Source organism: Kryptolebias marmoratus, linkage group LG7 (genome assembly GCF_001649575.2).
Source record: "Kryptolebias marmoratus isolate JLee-2015 linkage group LG7, ASM164957v2, whole genome shotgun sequence".
NCBI lineage: Eukaryota > Metazoa > Chordata > Actinopteri > Cyprinodontiformes > Rivulidae > Kryptolebias > Kryptolebias marmoratus.
This window is the reverse complement of record NC_051436.1, coordinates 10960273-10969597: the sequence shown is the minus strand read 5'-3', so window position 1 is coordinate 10969597 and position 9325 is coordinate 10960273. Positions and strand designations below refer to the sequence as shown.

The following is a 9325-nucleotide window of genomic DNA, read 5'->3' as shown; positions in this document are numbered from 1 at the left end:
AAGTTGTTGCTGCTGTGGTCCAACCTGGAAAACAATGGCGACACGTCACGCTCAGACTCTGGGTTGTGTGCGACTCTCAGCTACTACCACATAAAAGAAGTGATCAGAAACATAAAAGAATCAGCGTTTCTGTAGGCAGAATGATTGTACAAGCATTCAAAATGAAATCCTACAGGTAGGTTTAATCGTCTGGATTATGAAGCTTTTTTCTGTCTTCAATTAAAGGCAATAATTTCTCCTTCAACTGTGGAACAATATTTATTCATTTGAAGTCATTTTGTTTTCCTCATGACCAGAAAACAATAACCAGTTGTAGAAATGAATGCTCATTTTTGTAACTGTGTGATGATATTTATCAGATTAGGTCTGAGCGGAGGTCTAATCTGACAGATTAGATGGAAACCTGGATGGGGCTGAGTTGTTCCACACTCCCACCAGCAGGGGGCAGCAGCACACTGTCAGACAACTACAAGAAAACTGCTGTTTTAAGCAGAAAGAATCATTTTTTATGTGGTTTTATTTATGACATACTAATGGTTGATAATAGCCTTTCATACAAATAATAAACAAATTAATAATGGATGAATCTGAATATCATGACAGGAGAAGTTAATAGTCTTTCAGCATTAAAATGCAGGGAGGTTATTTTTTTTATTTTTGCAGGAGTGGCAGTGAAAAGTTTCTGTCCTGAACCGACAAAGATTTCCTTAAAAAGGGGAGATGTTGCTGCCGGTCAGGCTAAACAGAAACTGGAGGTTTGCATTCAAGAACAAGATGTGTTTCAGTCTACACTACAGGAACACAAATGATTACACAGAAAGAAGCCTAAAGCTGAAGCTCCTGAGTCCAGCAGGAGGAGAAAACTAACAAACCAAAAGTGTCCGTGGCAGGTCTGCAGGGGAAACATGGGAGTTTCCGAGAAGAAAGACAAACAAGTAAAGGGTTTGTTGTTTGTTAAAAAATCACGTGGACAAAGCAGAACATTGTTGTGATGGGAAGGAACAACAATGGTTCTGATCTAACTGACAAATGTCACAAACAGCACAATTACACACTGCTTCGTCTTTCCTGGTCCCAGGGAGCTGGTGCTTATCTCCAGAAGTCACTGTGTGAGAGGCGAGGGACACCCTGGACAGGTCTCCAGTCCATCACAGGGACAACAAGACAAACAACCCTTCACACTCTCACCTAGGGATCATTTAAGAGTCACTAATTAACCTAACGTGGATGTTTTTGGTCTGTGGGAGGAAATCAGAGAACTCAGAGTAAGCCCACATGACCTGAGGGAGAACATGTAAACTCCACCCAGAAAGGCTCCAGGTGGGGATGTGAGTCTGCATCCTTCTTGCTGAGAGACAACAGCACTAACCACTGCACCACCCCATAGGAGCCATTTTTTTGTTACATATGCAGCAGTGCGGTGGTAGTGGCATGGTCCGGTGGAACAATAACTTCAGAACTAGGTCTAAATGGAAACGTGGGCGCATGTGGTTTCAGCCTCCCCTCTGCAAAAACAACCAATCCAGTCCAACAAATCTTGCAGAAGGACACAAAGCAAACCTTTTTTTTTTTTTTTTTTTTTTTTTAAAAATCACAAATCTATTCTGCACAGATAAAGACCGCAGGACCGATCAAATGTTGGCAACAAAACAAAACAAAACAATAAAAACCGTTGCTGCTCTGCTCAGTAAGGTCACGTCAGATACCAAAATAAAAGCACTGCTGCTCACAGATCAGTGGGGAACATTTACTTTCAGTTCTAAAGCAGCGTGATGTTTCTCCGCTCTCCTCGCAGAGCACGTCGCTCTCAGACTGCACGTTTACTTGTGGTTCCTACGGTTTCTCAAAGTAGAACGGGACGCAGAGCTTTCAGCTCTCAGGCGCCTCTCTGGTGGAACCAACTCTCAGTTTCTGTCCATGAGGCTGACACCCTGTCTACTTTACGACTTTCCTTTCTGATAAATCCTACAGTTAGGGTTGGTTTGGGTTTCCTGAGCTCTCCTTTAGCTCTGCTGCTACAGGCTCAGACTGCTGGAGGACAAACTGTCCACATCTCCTCACTCTGCTGCTGTCTTCACTCTTTGCTCTTCTCTCCATGTTTGTGTTTGTAATCATTTCTACCATTCACCCGTGTTTTTATTTTTTTTTTTTGTCTGGAAACCACACCTGGACCATAGGAACTACACCCGAACCGGCCAGTCTGTGTTTGTCTGCGTCTCTTGCCTGTCCTCTCTAACCTTAGCCGATCGAGTTAGATGGCCGCCCGTTCTGGTTCTGGTTCTGGAGGTTTCTTCTTGTTAAAGGAGAGTCATTCCTTCCCACTGTCGCCTCTGTGCTGCTCAGGACGAGATCTCGTTTCCATAGATTGACAACTTTTTCCTTTTTATAATAAGTTTGTGTGCCCTTTTGTTGTGAATCAGGAAGATATAAATAACCTGAACTGAACTGTTCTTTATGGAGAACATCTAGGAACCCGTTTGAGTTTATTCTCTAGCATCCCTGAAAGAAATGCTCTGTCTTTAATCTGATGTGCTTCTGGACTCTATGAACCCTGGTGTTAGATATATTCTGCAGACATGTGATGATTCACTCACTTCCTGTGCTGCTGGTGAGCAGAAAACGCGGGTTCCCGATGTTCCAGTTCCTGCTTTGTAAACTTACTAAGAACTCCTTGAAACCCGTCGGGACGTCAGTTACAACCGGGGAGGGGGGTTGCGTGTCAGAGTTGGAGGAGCTGCTCCCGGTTTGGGCACGTGCTCGTGTCGTGAACGCGAGGACGTGACGACCACAGACGTGCCAAACGTGAGTGAGAGAGGCGGAGGAAGCGGCGGGAGACAGAGTCAGTCTGCAGTCTGACAGCAGAGAGGCAGGATCATGTGGCGGGCTGCTTCTCTCTCCCATCACCATCATCACCATCATCATCTCTCTTCCCAAAGTCACCTGGACCCAAACCAGCCCAGCTGAGGACAGGATGCCCCCGAACAACACCACGGAGCCGGCGCAGTACACCTGCGCGCGCTTCTACGTCTCCACCGTGTCCTTCTCGGTGCTGCTCGTCTTCAACCTGCTCATCAACTGGACCATCGTGCGCGAGGGGCGGCTGCGCAGGCACGCGCGCTTCGTGCTGGTCTTCCACCTGCTGGTGTCGGCCCTGGTCTACCTGGGCACGAGCAGCGTCTTCTACTACCAGATCCACCTGAGCGCGCGGCCGGCCCGGCCCGCGTGCCTGGCCATGATCGCGGTGCTGATCAGCAGCGCCGCCAACATCCTACTGACGCTCACCGCGATGGCGCTGGACCGATTCTGCGCCGTGTGCCACCCGCTGCGCTACACCTCCGTCTGCACGGCCGGGTAACTGCTCCTCAGGCTTTTATTGCTTTGTTTACTTAAAAAAAAAAATAGAAGTTACAGAACTCCTCACGTGGATCCTTTTTTAAGGGCTCCCAGATTCAGCAGCCTGTACGTAAAAGTTGCGAACCCAAACTGTTCAGCGCATCCAACATGGGATTATTTTGGACATATATAAAGCTTTACAGCTTTTTTATTAAAACCTCTTCGGTTTGTTTGTATATAGCCATCTCAGGACGCTCTGCTAAAACATTCACATGCATGAAAATAGCAATAAATAAAATTTATCTGTCTAATCTGACAGTCTTCACTTTCAAGGAAACTAAAAATGTTGAAGGCAGAAGTTGAATGTGTTCTCCTGTGTGGGTCAGAAACATGGCCACTCGCTGAAAAACACCAAAAAGGGATCAGATGGGTGTTTTACTCGTGTTAGTTTCCTTTCTTTAGGGGGTCACCACACTCAGTAAACTCACACAAATGATTTGGAAACGATTGTTTGACACTGGATGCCCTTCCTGACGCAACCTGGGCTCGAACCTGCAGCCTCAGGATCTCAGGACCGTGGGTCTGACCACTCGAGCACTTCGGTGTTAAATGGTAGGATAGAGAGAGAGAGAACTCAAGACTTCCCACCTGCGTCCAGCCCGCTCTGTTCCGCAGAGCCAAGAAGGAACGTGTCAGTTGCGTTTGACACTGAGGAACAAGCACACGGTCCCAGAGGAAGATGTGCCCGGCGGGCTGATGGTGGGGTATTCGGGACTCTAAGGCCCTGAAATGGAATCAAATCAATCAATCAAATTTTATTTGTATAGCACATTTCAGCAGCAAGGCATTTCAAGGTGCTTTACATAATTAAAAAACAAAATAAAAACAGCATGTGACAATGAATAAACAGTAAGAAAGAGACAAACATCAAAAACCCGCACTCTAACCCTAATTTAGCCATAAGCAACTCTAAACAGGTGGGTTTTAAGTTGAGATTTAAAGGCACCCAGTGTTTCAGCTGTTTTACAGTTTTCTGGAAGTTTGAATCGGAGCTTATGGTGAGACGTCTGCGGGGGGTGGGATGGAAGAAACTCGACTGGGTAACTGATCTGAAGAAGCCAGCAGACCACGTCAGATCATCGCAGTCTCTCCATCCTGAGCAGCACGTCGGGTGGGAAGGAATGACTTTCTTTTAACAGGAAGAACCCTCCAAAACCAGAACCAGGCTCAGGACGGGCGGCCATCTGCCTCGACCAGCTGCGGGTTAGAGAGGACAGGAAAGAGACAGAGACAGAAACACAATGATTGGTCCAGGGGTGGTTTCTGTAAAAAGGAAGACAACGAAGAACGCACGTGAATGACAGAAATAACGACAAACACAAACATGGAGAGTAGAGAGAGTAAAGACGGCAGCAGAGTGAGGAGATGTGGTCAGTTTGAGCCTTTAAATGACCATAAATCAGTCAGTTTTAAAGACTTTGAGCTAAAGTTCGGCGTGGTAGTAGCCGACAGTCATCTCCAACACATGCCTTAAGTGATAAAGTTTGTGTGAGATCTTTAATTGTTGGAGTCATTTTGATTCATGATGGCCACCATAGCTGATTGGCCTTAGAATACCCAAAAATGACTATAACTCAGTCAATAACACAGATTTTGAACTAAAACTTGGCGTGGTAGTTGCTGACAGCAAGCGCTAACAGACAACGCAGGACTTTGGTTGAAAACTTTGGCATCCATGTTGGTGGGCGGTGTTCATTTAGTTTCGTTTATTGGGAAGTTCTGGTAATTCTTGCAGATTTTTGTAACTAACTACTTCAAACAGAAGTCATCGATGTGTGTTCCGTCAGCAAACTCAAACGTTAACGCTGCTGTTGTCCTTTACTTTCATTTCTCAGGTACTGGCCCTGGCTGCTGGGCGTGTTCACCTGGCTGCTGGCCCTGGCCATCCCGCTCAGCCTGCTCCACAAGCCGGACCCCGACTACGACCAGGAATGTGACCGCAATCAGCTAAACAAGGGCAAGCTGCAGAAGGTGATCTTCATCGGTGTGTGCACGGTGCTCATCCTCTACAGCTACGCCAGGATCCTGCTGGAGGGGCGCCGGCTCGGGGTCCTCAACCGGCGCAACCGGGCCGGCTGCCGGACCATCGCCCTGCACGGCACCCAGCTGGCCGTCTACCTCCTGCCCAACTTCGTGAACTACGTGCTCACCATCCTGTTCAGCAGGGGCCTCATCCAGCGGGAGACCAAGGAGCTGGCGGCCGTGGTGACTTTCGCCTTCTTCAGCGTGGCGCAGTGCATCGCGCCGGTCGTGTACGGCTTGCGCAAGGAGGAGCTCCTGGAGCAGCTGAATCGCAGGTTTCCCTGCTGCTCGCGGTACTTAAAGGCTGCCCTCGGGTGGACTGTAAGAGCCAACTGGCCAGACACCCAAACCGGTGGAAGGTACGTCCTGCTGATCCGTCCACATTTGTGTTTGTTCTCCTCAAAGAGTCATAAACAGACAGATTCCTCACTTCACACCAATCCCAAGATCGATTCAAAACTTTTAAAACTCCTCTTAATTTTAATTTGGATGAGATTTTCCTTCCAGCTAGGAAGACAAGTGGACTAAAGAGGAAGTGTCAGACTTAAAAACCTATCTATGAACTGTTTATGGAAGTCAGGTCTTTGAGAAATAATAAGAAAAAAAAATAACCTGAGGGTTGCATCATCCCCTGTGGTGGTTCCTAAAGTTAGGGGCAAGACCTAATTGTGGGCCGTCAGACACCCAGTTGAGATGATTTGTAAAAATCAAGTTAGTAGCAGCTTGTAGCTGTTTGAGAATCCCCTGGTTGGTGTTAAAATGTTAATTCAGCTTATTTCTGCGGTCACAACAAGAGTCATGTCAGGGCACGGTCTCAGCTTGTAGTCTGAGCCTGTAGCAGCAGAACTAAGGGAGAGCTCAGGAAACCCAAACCAACCTTAACTATAGGCTTTAATAAAAAGGAACGTCTTAAGCCTGGTTTTTAACGTGGACAGGGTGTCGGCCTCATGGACAGAAGAGAGGAGACTGAGAACTAAAAGCTCTGCTTCCTGTTCTACTTTTAGAAACTCTAGGAACCACAAGTAAACCTTCAGTCTGAGGGCGAAGTGCTCTGTTAGGAAAATATGTTACAATTAGATCTTTAATATAAGATGGAGCTCGGTTGTTGAGAGCTTTCTGTGTCAGAAGGAAAATTTTAAATTCTATTCTGAATCTGACAGGAAGTCAAAGGAGAGAACTGGAGAAATCCGATCTCTGCTCCTAACTCTCATCAGAACTCTGGATCAACTAAAAACTTTATAAAGAGTTTTTTAGACATCCAGACAATAAAGAACTACAACAGACCAGCCAAGAACTGGTAAATACACGCACCAGTTTTTCTGCATCATTTTGAGACAAGATGTTTCTAATTTTAGTGACTTTACGTAGGTGGAGGAAAGAAGTCCCGGTAATGTTTTTAACGTGGGCGTTAAAAGACATCCTGATCAAAAATAACACAGAGGCTCTTTGCATTAGAACTGGAGGCCACATTAAAGCCATCCAGAGCAAAAAAAAAAAAAAACCCACTGTCAATGTATTATAGCATGTTATTTAGTAAGAAGTTGTCTAAGAAAACCAGCAGATTGTGTCAAATCTTATTGAGGCAATCCCCCGTTTTGAGCAAGCACAGGGTGGAGAGGAGACGCTTTTAACAGGAAGAAAGCTCAGGATGAGCGGTTATTTACCTCAGCCGGCTTCAATTTGAGAGGAAATGCTTTTTTATGTATCAAACTTTGGCACTTTTCAAAGATTTAACAAAAAAAAACAGAAGAAATTGCGTCTTTGTGACAGGCCGCTGACACCAGAGCGCCTGATGTTTCCATTTTAAACTGGTTTTCTGTTTTCTTTTTGCTAAATCGTCTGTTAGGAGTCAGCACAACAGCAGCTCATCCCTTGAGTTTAAGAAAAAAAAACGAAATCATTCCTTTGAAAATGGTCAAGTACTGTGTGATGAAAACGAGTATAAAGGCAGACAGGGAGCCTGAAGCAGTATTAAAAGATTACAGGAACACCTGGATCCCTGGAAGCAAAGTATAAAGAATCGAAGCACAGCTTGATAATTTGGATGATTTTATTTTATTTTTTTTAATTTGCCCATCATCACAGTCAGTATGTCAGATTCCACAAAGAGCCCCGACTTTTCCTCTTCCTTCCTTTTAAGGAAACATAAAACAGTTGACATTTTTGGAAAAGGGTGTTTAGTGGAAAAACCTCACCCCCCTCCTCAGCCGTTATTGTAAACAGTGTAAAGTCACATGAACTGTTTAAATAAAAGCTCACATGGCAACCAGTTCATCCACATCGGAAACCCGGAGCTTAAATTAGGAAGTCGGACGGGAAAAATAACGGAGGATGGCGGGAACGAGACAGGAAGTGTAAGGTTTTAACTTTGTCCAGGTTTTATAAATCTGTCCTCTTCATTTTTTGAGCTGTTGTGAAATAGAAATCCTCTGATGACTGACTGATACCGAGACGAGCGAATCATCACGCATGAGTAAAACTCTGATAACGCCGCATGCTGCTTTGACTACTGCTTTTTTTTTAAATTACGCTTTCCTTTCACGTGTTTTCGTTGACCGCAAAAAAATACAAGAGCTCATCGCCTCTCCCCTTTCTCTCTCTGGTTTCCTCCTCAGGGAGCGATCCATGACGCTTCAGACCACCGTCTCCTTCGAACCGCCGCACGAAGACGAGGAACGCGGGCCGTTGTCGGTCACCAGCTTCTCGCAGGACTCGCTCTCGTCCCAGTGACTTACAGAAAAAGGCTCGACGGGGAGAGCCGGATCTTAAATGGGACGGGGAGAACTTCGACGGTGGTTTTTACCTCGGCGATGGAAGGAACTCAGGGGAAAAATGCCTTTTTAATCCGAACGCTGAGGTCATTTAGGCCAGGATGTGCCTCTCCTCGGGACATCGGGATTGTGGTCCATTTCTGACCTTTAGTCTGGTTGAGGATCGACAGTCCGCCGCTCGGTGGACAGCAGAGTTCCTCCTCTGGCTCTCCGACGTCTTCGGGATTCCACTGACTGGCATCGAGGATTCGTTTGCCGGCTCTCGTTTCCTTTTCAGTCACACTATGGATGCAACAAAGGGACTTTAAAGGTCCTGACCCTCTGAATGTGACGGTCCAGAATGAGTAGAGGGGACAGGAAACACTCGGAGGTCCGAGTCGGTCGGTCGAATCACGACGAGCCCAAAGCCAGTCCGGACTTCCAAAACCTTAAACTGTTCCATTTTTAGTAAAATACTTTTGCTATTTAACTCGTATCCTAAACTCGAGGGGAAAAAAATGTCCAAAATGTGACGCTTTATTTCCTTCTCTTTGTTTTGTTTTATCAGAATGTTACTCAAATAAGCTCATATTTAACTAAACAAATCATCATTTTTATATTTACAGCACATGAAACTAATGCAAAAGATAATCATGGTCTTATTTTAAAGAGTTTTAACACCAGAGTTTTCTAGAAAACAACTTTTTGGTTCTAAACCTTTGAAAAGATATATACTAAATACTTAAAAAAAAAGACATCTGAGACAATAAACCTTCAGTTTTTATTTTAATTTATTAACTTTTCTCTAATGTTTGTTTTCTTTAAACATATTGTATTTTTAAAATACTTTCATATCAGGTTTCTATGCGACTTTGTGTCGTTACAATTTTAGCAACTTGGGTACAACCTTTAGTTTTTTCCAGATGGTAAAAGAAAGTTAAAAAAAAAAGTTATTTCTCTAATTTCATGTCTGCATTCAGTTCTTTATACAGCTGACAGCCTGAGCGGTCCTACAGAAAACTGTTACCTTAAAAAAAAAAAAAAAAAGGCGGGAAAACTACGCATTCGAAGAAGACTAGAAGTTTAGCTTCGGGAAGCGGGAAATTTACAACTGTTAAATTATGGACCACGGTTTTGTTTTTCTTTTTATATTTTTTATT

General features: G+C 44.9%; 1 protein-coding gene across 1 annotated transcript; it reads left to right on the top strand.

Moving 5' to 3' along the window:
- The first annotated feature begins 2634 nt into the window (after window positions 1–2634).
- zgc:194312 (uncharacterized protein LOC794943 homolog) lies at window positions 2635–9235 on the top strand. The gene is made up of 3 exons (XM_017426220.3): window positions 2635–3351; window positions 5229–5774; window positions 8031–9235. Exons 1-3 carry the CDS (start codon window positions 2972–2974, stop codon window positions 8143–8145), a joined length of 1041 nt encoding a protein of 346 aa, XP_017281709.1. The 5' UTR covers window positions 2635–2971; the 3' UTR covers window positions 8146–9235.
- Window positions 9236–9325: the final 90 nt, after the last annotated feature.